General features: G+C 43.4%; 1 protein-coding gene across 1 annotated transcript in view; it reads right to left on the bottom strand.

Moving 5' to 3' along the window:
- PCSK1 (proprotein convertase subtilisin/kexin type 1) overlaps positions 1–13,477 on the bottom strand; it is a 48,729-nt gene extending 35,252 nt beyond the window's left edge. The window contains exons 1-5 of the mRNA XM_056112519.1: positions 12,895–13,477; positions 9,374–9,478; positions 4,527–4,637; positions 2,927–3,073; positions 1,728–1,804 (exon numbers count right to left, since the gene is read on the bottom strand). Of these exons, the coding sequence (XP_055968494.1) occupies positions 1,728–1,804; positions 2,927–3,073; positions 4,527–4,637; positions 9,374–9,478; positions 12,895–13,074 (620 nt within the window). The 5' untranslated portion in view covers positions 13,075–13,477. The remainder of the gene's footprint in view (positions 1–1,727; positions 1,805–2,926; positions 3,074–4,526; positions 4,638–9,373; positions 9,479–12,894) is intronic.
- Positions 13,478–15,197: the final 1,720 nt, after the last annotated feature.

Here is a 15,197-nt window from a genome sequence, read left to right as displayed (position 1 = left end):
GTGTCATCTCACCCGTGTTAAGAGATACCGTAGAGTTAAAGATAGCAGCAAAAAGAGGCAAGTGATTCCCTTAAGGTCCCGTTCTGTGCAAAGCCACTGCTATCAGACAATTGAGCACTGCAAGATCCTGTTCTGCCAAGCAGAACTTCCTTTAGTCAAGCTCTGCACTCACTCAGAAATAGAGAAGGCTGGGGCCAGAGAGATAGTGCAGGGGTAGGGTTCTTGCCTTACATGTAGACCATCTGGGTTTGATCCCAGCACCCCAACCACAGCCGGGTGAGGCCCCAAATTGGACAAAATTAAATAGGGGAGGAAGGATGTCTGGCTTCTGCTGTAAGTCCCCAAATGTCCCCACTCCTCTAAGGCAGTCTCTCAGTGCTTCCTGTCACTTGCTATTGAAGTCTGCTTGATTATGCTGAAAGCAATGGTATGTTGAGTCTCTCCAAGCATCCTCTCCTCCCAGTGAAATGTACACTTTGGAGATGAGGCCAGGGACCCGCAGCATCTTTTTCTGAGACTTGCTAACCTCATGAATGTAGACCTTTCAAAAGCAACAACTTCAGATCAATATTAACTGCTCCAGCCAGTGGGTGTTCTAAGAGAAAGAGGAGAGAGTTCACCAACCTGATTGACCCAAATCAGATAATAGTCCAGGAGAGAGCCATTCAGAGAGAGGAGGAAAGCACTTTATGAGGCTTCCACAAAGAGCGTTCTTTTGATTTTCTTTTTCCATGCCCATTTACAACAGTGAGTGCTAATGCTAGTTTGGTTTCACTCTTCTTAGGCGTATACATCCCCTCTGAGTGGGGAAAATGGCAAGGTAAGTCTGCATGTCTGTGAGAGATGCTATCAAGAACAAAGATGATTCCCTCACAGGCATGAACACTGTGGCCATGTGCTGAGGGGATGAGAGCTTTTTGAAACCAGGCAAAGGGTTCAAACATTTCTTTTGGACCTCTACTCAAGCAGAACCAGATTTTGGTAAGTCTCTCTCTCCTCTCTCTCCTCTCTCTCACTCTCTCTTTCTCTCTCTCTCTCTCTCTCTCTCTCTCTCTCTCTCTCTCTCTCTCTCTCTCTTTAAATGAACTACCTCAAGAATACCCATCCCTGCACCAGTGTACATTTCCTAGTATCCTCTTCCTCTTCCTTTAGTTTTAGAAAACCCAGCAAGAGCTTTAGAGATGACAAGCTAGTCCAGGGTCCAAGAGACTGTATTGGATATTCTCAGAGTGGTTTTTCTCTATGATTCCAGTCATTCTCTTCTGGCGAACCTGGACACTGCCAATTGTGACTACCACTGGAAATCACAGGGACTGATTACCGTGGTCACCTATATTTCTTTTCAAACTTCTTATCCAGTGTATTGCTAATACACTGAAGTTGAGAGATTGGACTATAAGTTTCTTCTCTTGCTGTCCCAAACATTCTTTTTAGAGCTAAGTTTGATAATTAAAAGGAGACAGTTTCATAATAAAATGATAGGTTAGTTAAAATAATGTTTGAAAAGTTAATAAATATACATAAATATTATGTATATTATATATATATACAAACTCAAGTTTAGTTTTTATTCTAAAACTTAAAATACTATGGTATTTAAGACATACAGGATAATTTTTGAGAGATAAATATAGACCATATTCATGATTTTTTTCAAATAATATAGAATAATTTTAAAGACCTTATCTCCCCCAACCCTGCCAACATACCAATCCACACTTACTCACTTGTTCTCATTTGTGGGATCATATCTGGGAAATGGGTCATGATCATTATCATTGAAATCGTAGCTAGCCTCTGGATCCTACAGAGAAAGTTAAAAAAAAAATGTAGCACTGGTTTTTTTTGTTTGTTTGTTTGTTTTTTTAAAGTAGCACTTTTTATCCAGACTAACACCTTAAAAGTGTTCATTCAGAGTTTCACGTCCAGTTGCTGATTATTTACGAGACCCAAAAACCAGGCAGAGAATACGTACACAGCAATGTGAGAAGCATCTAGTTCCCATTGATTTACCAAAACTATAACTTGTAGTAAATAGAGGCTCATAAGAAAATAGAGACTCATAAGATATAAAATGAGGTACAATGCAGGCACCAAGTGATCTCTGTCAGCCTCCCTAAGAACTCTAAATAATCATATAATTTAACTAAAGAGTGTTTAAAATTAAAGACAAACTGTCAGGTTCTGCCCCTTCCTTTGCAATCAGATTTCTCTACTTAAGTTTATTTACCTCAGAGGAATTCTAACAAACTTTTGTGCTATTTTTCCATATTTTACTATCTTTTCAAAATTATTGTTTTGTACAAATTCTTTTCCTTCACTTTTCTTCTGTTCTTTAGCTAGGGAATGACGCATTCAATTTGAATGGAAAAGATGAGCTAATGACCAGGAATAATCTCAAAAATATAATGCTAATTTGAAGAGGTAAGGTATAGAAGATCTTATAAACAAGTAAGAATTCTATATTCTTATTATCTTAATTATCTTATCTTAATTCTATATTCTTATTCTCTCACTGCTAGCACATTTTCTCTGTCCTTTTTTGCAGATTGCATGGAGGGACTCATGTTTACGTAACTTCTCAGTATCAGCAATTCTGACCTAAGAGAGTTGTGAAGATGACTGTGAAAATGATCTCAAGCATCAGGCTTGATTTGATTGCCTAAAGCCCCAAATGCTGATGGATAGAGTCTAAATAGCTTTCAATAATTCCACTGGGGTAAATGACTCTGCACATGCTTTTTTTCACTCCTTAGCTCCAGTGAATTTTTGTGATAATGCCAACTAGTACACCCCCCAAAATGCTTTTATGGATCAATGGAGAGTTAGACAAAATCTTGTCCCACCCTTCTGGGAATAAAGAAAGAGCAACTTTCTGGGTCTGATAAGCAAGATTTAAGTGGAAGCTAGGCAGGTTCAAACTCACATAATTGGCATAGATGTCTGTGTGATTCCACTCTAAGCCATCATCCAAGACAGTGATAACAACTCCTTTGCCTGTGATGCCTCTTTGCCAAACAGGTATCACATGGAGATCCAGTTTGGGGAGTGCAGCAGTCATCCTGGTATCTTGCTGATAAGGAGAAACAAAGATGCATCAGTAAAATTATTTATTTTCTGCAAAATGAGAAGTGAAGCTTCAATCTGGAGACCCTGATTTCACTTCCCTGAAATCACTGGATGAAGGCAATTAGGTGAAATGAAAAGCCAAGTTGAGGGAAGGGCTAAGTGAATCATCAGAATGATTCTCCTTTCCCAGTTGTTCCAATGGAAAATCACTCAAAAGCATGAATCACCCTGTACCCCTTCTCTTTCAACTACATGACTTTGAAGAAGTTGTCTTTAAGTTTCTTTCATTTATTAATGATATATTCAGGCTTCCATCTATTGAAGGTGTTTTGTTAATTTTTGTTGTTCCATGTCTCCATGGAGCGATAGCACAGTGGTAGGGTGTTCGCCTTACAAGCAGCCAACATGGCCGACCCGAGTTCGATTCCTCCGCCCCTCTCGGAGAGCCCGGCAAGCTACCAAGAGTATTCGATATGCCAGACACAGTAACAACAAAGTCTCCAATGGAGACGTTACTGGGCCCGCTCGAGCAAATCAACGATCAACGGGAGGGCCTTTATCTTTACCTTTACCATGTCTCCATCTTGCCCCAAATCCAAAGTCACTTTTCCAACACTATTTTTGTTGTTGAGATTTTTTGTCATAGTTGTAGTATACAGCAAGTCCTGCCACAGAGGCTTTAGGTTACAACAGGAGGCAGAATACTCCTGTGGATAAGCAAGTGTAATCACAATATCTCCATTGTAATTGTGATTGTAATAACAATACACCGATAAGGAACTGGTAACTACTATAAGGGTAGAATGGTTTGCAAATCTGTCAATAGACCTTCAGTGAGGTATTTTTCCTTTAATATAGTTTAAAAAGTAACACCTTAACATGTAAAAATTGACACTTAGGCTCGTCATACTGTGTTTGTGTTTTTATTTGTAAGTCCTGTCAGTACTCAGGGCTTACTTCTGCCTCTACATTTATCATCGCTTGTGGTGGGGTTCAGGGTACTATATGGGGTAGCAAGGATTGAAGGTAAGTGTCCTACCCCTTGTATCATGGTTCCAGCCCTAGGATGATCATTCTGAATTGTGTTCACTCTGATCAGAGAGATTTAAAGTGCTTTCAAAGAATAGCTTTGACCTGTTGAGATTTATGCCGTAAATTCTTCTTCATAATCCCTGATTTTCAAGATCTTCTGTACTTACTCCAGATATGCTTCAGAAGAGAATGAATGAGAAAGCAAACCCTTCTCTATTAGTCATTAAAGATTTGTATTTTAGATACTCTCAACTAGTGAAACTAAATGACGATGATTTAGACCACAGAAGGTTCCATTTGCCTTTGACTTCCAGAGAGCATAATCTTTGTTGAATAAACTCTCTTTCATGAAAGAAAAGACATTGTACATCAAAGGAAATAATTCAAGACTTCAAGCCCTACCCAGTCCTTGGGTAGATACTTACCAAGTACCACTGTTGGTTCCACATTGGATCGTTGAAGAGATTTAGTGCGGACTCTCTTAGAACTGAGCGTTTACTTCTTTCTTTTTCATACTGTTGTTCAGCCCATATCACCTGCAGGAAATTTTATTACAATAATTCAACAGTCAGAGAACCACCTTTTAGCTCCTGGGCCCTCTCCAGCAGAGTTCACACGGCTCTACAATATTTTTCTTTGACTACAGATCACATTGACAGCTCAGTGAGAAAAGCTTGCCCACTGGAGAGATGAACATTCTCTTTTACATAAAGTGTCTTTGTAGGGGGAGGAGAAACAGTCAAGGAGAGGATCCCCTCAAATGTCACGCACTGTGATTACAGAGGAAGTAAAAGTTCAGCCTGCTCTCATTAGCAAATGGACCATAATGCCCACCTTCCTATCAATATACCAAGCAAGACTCTATAGCTAAAAACTTGCCCTTTTTCATGGAATGAATCAACAAGCTAAGATATCTCAGAGACTGCTGCCTCAGAGCTTACAAGCAAAAGATAAAAATTAAAAGTGTTGCACAACCAGCAGCTCATTGCAGAGATGCCTCAGACTTTAAGCCAGGCCGACTTCACCAGGGTGCCTCAGGCAGGAGCAGGCGTTGTCCCTCCACCTGCCCCTGACAACCCCATGGCCACCGACCTCCAGAACCCAAAGAGAGGTGCAGGTACACAGGCTCAGTGACAGCAAACTCCAGGTCTCAAGGGGTAGGGGATGAGCAGGTTCTTCTCATTCCTCATCCCCATGGGACCCTCGAGGTCACATCCACAAACTGTCTTCAGCTGCTAGTTAAGCTCCTTAATGGCCATGATCCAGAGACACACAAAAGAATCTCGGAACCAAGCAGCTCACTGCCGAGATTTCTCCAGACCCTATTTATCTAAAATTTTAGAATTCCAGGAGTTCATGGCCGCACAACACTTTATGCTACTTATATCAAGCAATACAGGGACTATAGGGAAGATTGTCATAGAGCCAGGGGGAGGGGAGGGGTGGGGGGGATACTGGGGACATTGGTGATGGGAGATGTTCATTGGTGGAGGGTTGAATATTCTATTATTGTATAACTGAAACAAACATGAAAGCTTTGTAACTGTATCTTACGGCAATTCAATAAAGAAAGTTAGTTAAACAATAAATAAACAAACATAAATAAAAGTGTTGCACAAGACAAGAAAAAATGCTCTGTCTTTGAAAATTTAAAACTCTGGCTCTCTTGTGTTTCAACCTCATGCTAAGAATATTTAATATGAAAAACAGACCCCGGATGATGAATGAGCACTACTGACCATGCGCACTTACCATTAATTTTGTCTCATGTATTATGCAAAGCAATCTGACGATACAAAAATGACCTGTTCCCCATTTATGATATAATCCTATTACACCCAAGGCCCTGAGAGAGCAAGAGGGTGCCTTGCGGTTAGATTCATGATGAAATAATACCATGCTTTTATTTTGCTAGGTGGTTTAACTATTTCCTACCCAAAACACATTCCCTGTGTTGAACACACAATGCCAGGTCAGTGAATGGTGTGATGTTGTTAATGTGAAAGTATTCGTGATGCAGGTCCAAAAACAAAGACCAAAAAATAGTTTGCAATGAAAGGGTAAAATCATCCACTGAGATTGTACTGAACTTTCAATTCAAAAATATACCACAAACCTATTATAAAGATTGGGAGGGATTTGAGAGCTCGAAATTAGTCACTATAATTTATTTTTAAAGTGCCTATGTTTTCAAGCCTAATTGTTTTAGCTTAAAATACCTCAAGGCTTAGAATATACTGCCTGTCATCTGAGTTGGTCTTTGGAAGCAGGCTGCTAGGGAACAAACACTAATCTTTGATGGAGAGAATCACTTATAGCTGGAAGTTTCATTAGCAGACTTATAAAGATAGTCCACTGCTGCATGTTATAAGGCAGATTTGAAAGAATATTATCTCATTCAAAAAACAGGGAATAAAATGAAAATCAAGAGGTAAATAAAAATAAAATTGAAGAGGTATCTGCAACTGATCAGATAAATATCCAATTATTGGCAACAATATTGTGATTACTTCAAACTTCAAATCTCATTATAGCATCTAAAAGAGTAGACCGAATGGAACAAAGGAAGTTAATTGTGTTTTTCTAATATGTATATGCTACACATCACATTCTTAATTATAATAATTAATTTTCAATGCAAAGTGAATTAAAGATACTTAGTCTAACTTTTAACTGTCAGTTTCTATGGGTTTTACAAGTTTTCTAAAAGAAAAACATTCTGGGAATAATTTTTCAAAGAACCATATAGATTCCTTTTTAATAAAATTATATTAGGGAGTAAATTCTTAGTTCTTCTTCATTCTGCCTTGTGTTTCTTCTCCAAATCAATGATAAAGAATAAAAATGATCCAACTGTTCATTTTAGTGAGGTACTTTGAGTGATAATAACAGATCTTTTCTACACTTTCCAATTCACTTCTATGAAGATAAATGAGAGATCAGTTTTCCTTCCTGGTGTATTAATAGAGATATGTGAGAGATCATGTTTCTAACAAACTCAGCTCCAAGTTTGGAGTAGTTCCTTGAGCAAAAACAGCTTAGATCCACAGCAAAAATGCCCCCAAGAAATAATAAAATAAAATAGTTTAGAGTCTTGGGAACTGGAGAGATAGTAGGGTGCTCGCCTTACATGTGAACAACCCAGGTTCAATCCTAGCACTTCATATACCAACCCCACACCCCGTACCTCCAGAAGTGACCCCTGAGTGTAGAGACAGTAGTAAGCTCTGAGTATTACTGGGTGTGGCCCAAAAAGACAAAAACAAACAAAAACCCAGTAGTTAAGGATCTTCTAGATGCTAAAGGCAACGTGGCAAAGGTAAAATTGTCACAACTTTATATTTAAGAGTACCTGCTGATTTGCTATGTGAAATATCCCTTTCTGCTCTTAATGTACCCATTGAATTTTAATGTGCATACTAACTGTTCTTAATGTCTCTGCCATCTTAAACAATAACTCATGTGTTGGGAATAAGGGTGGAGGAGAGAGATTGTACTGATAGCTGCCCAGGCTGCCTTAAAGCTGGCTGTTGACAGGGATATGCATTTATGCAGATTAAAAAAAAAATCCTTCAACTTTGCTTAAGCATTTAGCTTAACAGAATGCTGGTAGCTCTTCTACTTTCCAGAGACGACAAACAGTGAGCCCTCTGTCTTGGAACGGCAGAGGGAAAGTCTCATTGGAGACCTGAGCTGGTCAGTATAATGTTTGGGGGCTCTGATTCAATCTTTCGCATGTAGCTATTAACTTGAGTATAAGAGCGGCAATGGATGGTTATGAGCTATGGATTGTCATCATCCTGATCCAGCACTGGTAGTTTGGATATGAACACTGAAACCTAGATCCAGTCATTTCTGACTCTCAAGCACTGTCCTCTCCATTTCGAGCTTTATGGTTTCATTAGTTGCAGAGTGGAATAACTATTTCACAGTGTTCATGATATGTGCACACTTTCAATAGTTCTGCCACATTTATCACTTAAACATTTCCCCCCCCCCCCGTGAACATGAAAATTGTTCTGTCTCTCAACAAGCTGCCATAATTCTCAGGGCATACTTGGCAACAGAAATCACATATACAGTTCTCAGGTCAGTCAGGATAAATTTCTACCAAAATGACAGATTCTTGAGGCAACATTGTGGATGCATATTGCAATTCTCTCATTGTAGTCAATATATCTATTGATATATTTGTTTCTTTGAAAATAGAATTTAAAAATCAATAAGTTCATTAGATCTACATTTCAACTGCCTCCATACTATTACCTATGTTTATTTGGATATTTATCTGTTATCTCCTAATCACTAATCCTGTGTACAAACTCAAACAATAAATGGAAACTTTGCCTTACGAAGATATGAATTTAGTGCCCTACCATTCATTGTGGCAGAATGTTTTTTCAGCTACACATAATGGAATCTTTTAAAAGTAAGTTCATTGATTATATTGGGGGGGGTTCTTGATATCAAATATTAAAGCATCTAGCACACGAAGGCATAAATTTATAGAAGGTTATTGATATGTTGAAGGTTATTGATATATTGTCATGTGTTTCCATTTGATTTTAACGATGTGCATTTAGGCTGAATTGTGAACTAATATTTCATTTATATGTTAACATATTAAGTATAAGTGGAGTATATACGCATTGTGGTTACTTCATTTAAGCCAACTGTATGTAATCATAGCCCTATGAAAATAACAAAAAAATTATAGATAAGTAATCACTGTCCTCCCGTTGTTCATCAATTTCCTCGAGCAGGCACCAGTAACATCTCACAACAAATTGTGAGACTTGTTGTTACTGGTTTTGGCATATTGAATACATCATGGAGAGCTTGCCAGGCTTTGCTGTGCGGGCCGAGGAATTGAACCAGGGTTGGCTGTGTGCAAGGTAAATGCCTTACCCGCTGTGCTATCACTCCAGCCCTAGATAAGTACGAGTAATTTTTGACAGAGATTCTTTCACAATGTACAAGAATCATATTGAAAAATGCTTTTTTTAACTTTTATTTTTTTTGCTTTTTGGGTCACACCCAGTGATGCACAGGGGTTACTCCTGGCTCTGCACTCAGAAATTACCCCTGGCGGTGCTCAGAGGACTATATGGGATGCTGGGAATCGAACCCGGGTCGTCCGCGTGCAAGGCAAACGCCCTACCCGCTGTGCTATCACTCCAGCCCCGAAAAATGCTTTTTTGATTTTGTTAACCCTCAAAAATCAAGCAGAAAATTCAGGTAACTGGTTTGAAGACAACTGTCTTGAACTTACACGATCATCATCAGATAACCTTTTAGTGATGTGAGGAGCGCTCCTTCGAGACCTTCGGGGGTGGCTTTTATGTTTCAATAAGTAGTGGTTTTCAAGTGACCCAATCTATAAAAGAAAAACATTACAATGAAAATCAATGTCCCAAACAAATATATAGATGAGATTAAAACCCAAGTGACTTAGTAACATGCAGCTTTTATTAAGCTCATGTCCTTGTACTTGAAGTCAACATTTTTCTTCATAAGGAAGACACTGGTAGATTCCTTCCTTCACTTGTCAGTGTGTTGTGTGAGATGAGCCTCAAGATATTATCGCATGAGCTTAGCTTCCTTGGGCACTGCTGAGGCTTTTGTTTCACATGCTTCAGAGGAAGAGAAGAAAAATGAAACACTTCAACAAACCAAACATAATCCTATTCATTCTTTGCAACAAATTATGTTGACAGACATTTCTCAAAAAATTTGTTGTGAGAGAACAAAAATTTGTGTAAAGCAAACACTTTGGATATATAGTCAGTGCTGTACTTAGGTAAAACAATTCTTGGCTATTATAAAACATAGACCTTGAATCCACAATGATGATTCTAAAATCCAGTCTAATGACCACCTGACTTTCTACTGGTTCAGTGTTTTAAAGGAAAAGCACGCTGTATTCTATCTTAGACTTTGTCAGTGTCTCGGAGAGACTGCCAATGCTTTGGGACCACTTAGAATTATGTTCATTATTCTTTGGGGGCCTGAGTGATAGTACAGTGAGTAAGGCATTTGTCTTGCATAAGGATGATCCATATTCAACCCCAGCATCCCATATGGTCCTTCTAGCCTGCCAGGATTGATATCTGTTGCTCCTTAGTCCCCGACACCGAGTTCGGTGCAGAGGAGAGCTGGACAAGACTTGGTGGGCTACTCCCAGCTTCAGAGCCAGGAGTAAGCAGTGAGCATTATTTTATTTTATTTTATTTTATTTTTTGACTTTTTGGGTCACACCTAGCGATGCTCAGGGGGTTACTCCGTACTTTGCACTCAGGAATTACCCCTGGCAATGTTCGGGGACCATATGGGATGATGGGAATCAAACCCGGGTTGGCCACATGCAAGGCAAACATCCTACACGCTGTACTATTGTTCCAGTCCCCTATGGGCATTATTGGGTTTAACCCCCAAATAAAATAAAATGATAACTTTGTTCTTGATCTTTTAAGGTAAAGGTTTTTTAATTGGGAATAGTGCTTAATTTGAAGCCACCAAATTCTCTAGATACTATACATATGTACACACAGACACATATGTGAGTGTGGTTATTATTTCTAAGAGACACAAGTGACACTTGGCTGTTTCATAAGAAACATAGCCATTATATTGGCAGTTCTCATCAAAAGTTCTTGATAGAGCTACTTAGGCCCTGCTTTAAGTCTAAACCTCAAAGAACGATTCTTCTGTCAACTGTAAATGGATTTGGAACAGATGTTTTTGCTGTCCGTTGGTACTGTTTCTGTCCACCGGGGCTTTATTCTGAGTATTAACCAGCTCAGAATAGCAAAGCTATTTTAGTGTAAACCCCAGATGAAAGAACCAGGATAATAAAGCACTAACAGACTATAAAGAATCATTACATTCCCAATGTGTGTTAGTAATGACATTATAACTGCAAGTGGCTAGATAAATTACAGTATACATAAATTGTATATAGACATAGATTTCCCCTACTATTTTTAAACCTTCTTGTGGCTATGCCATCCCTTCTTTGAAGAGCCTATAATGAGTACTAATTTGTTGGTTTGGGAGTATTCGTATTTGAAGATTATGAAAAGACAATCCTCAGAATGAGTGGTCCAAGTTTAGACATACTGGGGGAACGAATAGAAAAGGAAAAGAGATTATTTTTGCTCTCACTTCTGTTTCTTTCCATAATGACCATGTGCTTTAACTGTGCTGCTTGGTTTTACAAGGATTGGAGGATTAAGTATCTTTTTTTTTCCTTCCATAGAATGAATAAGATTTCTATGGTGCTCCCAGTAGCCCCTGGTCAAAATTTATTCTACCTTTAGATCTCAACAGTCCCATGTGGTATCCACACGAAGGTAGGACTGAGCTGCTTTCTTAGCAAGTTCCTGCCTTCCCAGCAGCTGATTTTTATGCTGGGAATATCTTCTCCGATCTCTTGTTTTCCTCACAGTCTTCGATTCCTCTTCCTAAAAAGGTATGCAGATATTTTCTCTGGGCTACCTTCCTTCACCCTTTCCTCTTCTTTCCTTCCATCACCCAATAGTGGTATTACGGGCACAAGTACCATTATCCACAACAATCATGGGCAATAGCAATCACTTGTGTCTGAGCAAATCTCTTCCAGGTTCTCGATTCCTGGAAAGTGTCTTTGATATCTGTTGCTCCTTAGTCCCCGACACCGAGTTCGGCGCAGAGGAGAGCTGGACAAGACTTGGTGGGCTACTGGACCGCTGAAAAGTGACTGTGAGCATTGACCTTCCTGCTGGGCATTTCAGAAGGCTCCTCCAGTTTGGAGAACCGAGCCTCTGGCTAGGGAAGTCGTATTCCCCAGCGGATTCGATCTAAGGATCCGCCAGCGCCCACCCACGCGCATTACTCATCCGTGACTTCAGCGGCCTCCGGAAAAACCGCGCCAAAGTGTCTTTACTACTCTGTCCTCCCCCGCGTCCTCGCAGCCAGGTTCCAAGGCCAGGGGAGCAAGCCATGCACCCCAACGCAGCGGAGGGAAAGCCAAGCCCAAACCCTCACCCCAGGACACCCCTGTGCCGCGCTCACCGTGCGCCCCGCGGCGCTCTCCCTCCAACCCCCAACCCCCACCTGGGTGTGCGCGCGGACACACACACACACACACACACACACACACACACACACACACACACTGCATCTTCTACAAGCCCCCTGCCTGCTTGACCACACAAGAGCTGAAATCCAGCTACGCTTCTCTGCGAGCAGGAAGGAGTCGATCCTCCCAACACATCCAGGAGCTGGCAAAGTTGCGGGGCTCAGACTTTGCAAGTTGTGGGCGGAGACGTGGTGCGCCCGCAAAAGGATCGAGACGCGGTCCCGGGTCTGGGACCCTGCAGCCCATCCCTCCCACCAGGTCCCCACTCGCGTGATCCGCTCCCGAGCGCTTCGCCCTGCGTCGGACCCCGCTGGCTAAGCCCGGGCTCGCTCGCGCCGGGAGCGACTGCGACTCCACCAAGTCGCAGGAGGTTGAACCCCGGGGTGCTGGCCCGAGCGCCCGACGAGCTGCACCGAGCGGCGGGGAGCGGGTGTCGGGCTCCCAGCGGCGTCCCGGCCGAGAGGACGAGGCCCTTGCTGGAGGCGCCCTCCGCTGGCTGTCCCGGGCCCGCCCCGACCACGCGCAGCGCTCGCGCTCTGCAAAGGCTCCGCGGGCCCGCGCCGCAGCGCCCTGGTCCTTGCCACGCCGGGTTCGAGTCCCCGGGGGACACCGCCCCCCGATCCCGCCGGCACCTGGGGAGTCCGGAAAGTTTCCCGAAAGTGCCAACTACTCACCTGGCCCAGCAGGTCGTAGCCCAACTCCTGAGCGATGGTCGCGGCCGCCTCGGGTCCCCCGGGGATCTCCGCTGCCCATTCGTTCACGAACTGCCTCCTGGCCTCGCCCCTGCCCAGCGCCACCCAGGCGCACAGGAGGGCGAGTGCCGCCCGCTGCAGGGTCCCGGCTCCCCGCGCCATGGCGCTCCCGCCCCAGCCCCGCACACAGGAGGAGTCGAGCCCGACCACCGCCCGGCAGCCTCGGGGCCACGCGCGCTCAGAGCCGGGCCGGGCGTCTGCAGGCTCGGGGTGCTGCGCGCGGTGTCCCCGCCGAGCGCGGCCGGCCCTGCCCAGCGGAATGGAAATGAGTGTTTACACGTCAAATCGACGAAAGCCATCTCCTGACGTCACATCTACCTGGCCCCGAGCCGCGTGGCATTCCCGGGGGGCGGAGGAGGCTAAAATAAGCAGCCCGGGGTGCGGGAGGGCGGCGCCCAGGACCGGCCCCGTCTGCCTCCCACCCACCGGCGTCCTGCAGCCCAGAGGTCGCCTCGCTTCTCCGAGAGGCTCCCTATGGAAGGAGACCCGCCAGGAGGGGAGCTGGGGGCGCAGCGCCAGGGTCTCTTCTTTCACCCCCTCTCTGTGCACTGACTCTGCTACACACCTCCTTACTCTTGCTCTCAGGGGTGGGATGCTGGTCGCTGCTCGGTCCCGCGCCTGCTGCGAGAAGCTCGCCTGGATCTTTCTGATCACACACAGACTGAGAAAGCAGGCAGGAGGGATATTTCCGCCCGAGATTCTGCTCTGATTCACTCCCAGGGGACCATCCGCTACGTCTTCAAGACAGTGTTAAAACCACACTTTGAGAAAAGGTGCATTTGGGGCTGAACCCTGCTGTCTTCTTCCCTCTGTCTCTCACAACAGCCAGACAAATGACTCAAATTCTAATTCAGATATTGCGGCGTCCAGGGACGAGCATCCAAACGGAGCTTAGCAGGAAAAGAATCAATGCCAGAAACAGAAGATCGTTCTGTTCATTCCAAATCATCCACCGAGCGCCCCCACCCAGTGCCGTCTTGTTGACCCAGCGGGGTCCAGAGCGCGTCTCCTTCGCTCTGAACTTCCCCGTTTCTTTCTCATCAGAGCTCCTCACTTTGCTGGGGGACTGAAGCTGTTGCCATGGCTCTCCCCGTGCACTGCACAATGTCTCTCTTTCAGGCGAATGTTTCCTCTACACACACCAGCAGCAGACCTCTCCGCGGGAAGACAGTTCACTCTCTGGTTCAAATCCCCAGGGCTGGAGCTGCAGCTAATCGCGTGCGCGCGCGCCGTTTTCAGCACCGTGGACAGAGCCACGGCCGCGCTGGCCGCAGCAGCTGCCTGTCCCTCCTCCGAGCTCCAGGCTGTCCTGCACTCCAGTTGCAAACCACCATAGCCAAGATCTCCTCTTGACCCTTGCCTTTCCCCCTTTATAACGGGGGAAATGGGCTTTTAACTCACGAGAGGGCTCTCTGCTTAGGCTCTTGATTGTGACTACTTGGCGCCCAGATGGGGGAACGCTCTGGACTTATTTCAAAGTACAATTTCAGGGAAGTGAAAATCTTTGCGGAAGGAATTGTCTTTCCTTTCTTTCTTTCTTTCCGTTTTCCTTAAGCTCCCAGCCGCCGGGTGGCGCAGCCTATTCTAGAAGAAGGAGAGGAGGGATGAAATGGGGGAGAAAGCGGAGTTTGAGAAGAGAGAGAGGCAGAGATTCTTTACAGAAAGCAAATAAATGAAAGGAAACTCGGGAGATGAGGCTGAAGGGTGCTATTGTTTTATTTGCCTCTGCGTCTGCAGGATTGTGAACTAGAGTGATTCTGTCTTTAAATATAAGATCTCCTAACAACGTAAGCAATGTTTTGTTATACAACAGTATAACTCTTAGATGAGATGCCCTGGAATGGATTAAGAGATATGGCTCTTCTGCCTGGTCTGCAAATTCAGTTGTGTGACTGCTGAAGTCTGGTTTTTTCCCACCTTTATGCCTCTAGCTCAGGTGTTCTCACTCTCTAAGATGCTTTATTCTCACAGCAGACAGATGTTGTGTGCTAGCAAGGCAAAGGCAATTCATGGTGATTTTTAGTGATGGTAGGTATAATTAGAGAAGAGTATATTTGCCCCTTTCTTATTATAACTCAAGAAAGCCACGTTAGCAGAGGCAGACAGTTGGCACTATGACCAGTGTCTCGTTAATATGCTATTTGTCTTCGATGGACCACTATATAAGCCTGAAATAAACATTTGATCATTTCCTTACTAGGACAAGCCAAATTATCATTATTAGA

The sequence above is a fragment of the Sorex fumeus genome, unplaced genomic scaffold (assembly GCF_029834395.1).
Source record: "Sorex fumeus unplaced genomic scaffold, SorFum_2.1 ptg000018l, whole genome shotgun sequence".
Taxonomy (NCBI): domain Eukaryota; kingdom Metazoa; phylum Chordata; class Mammalia; order Eulipotyphla; family Soricidae; genus Sorex; species Sorex fumeus.
This window is presented reverse-complemented; position numbering and strand designations above follow the sequence as displayed.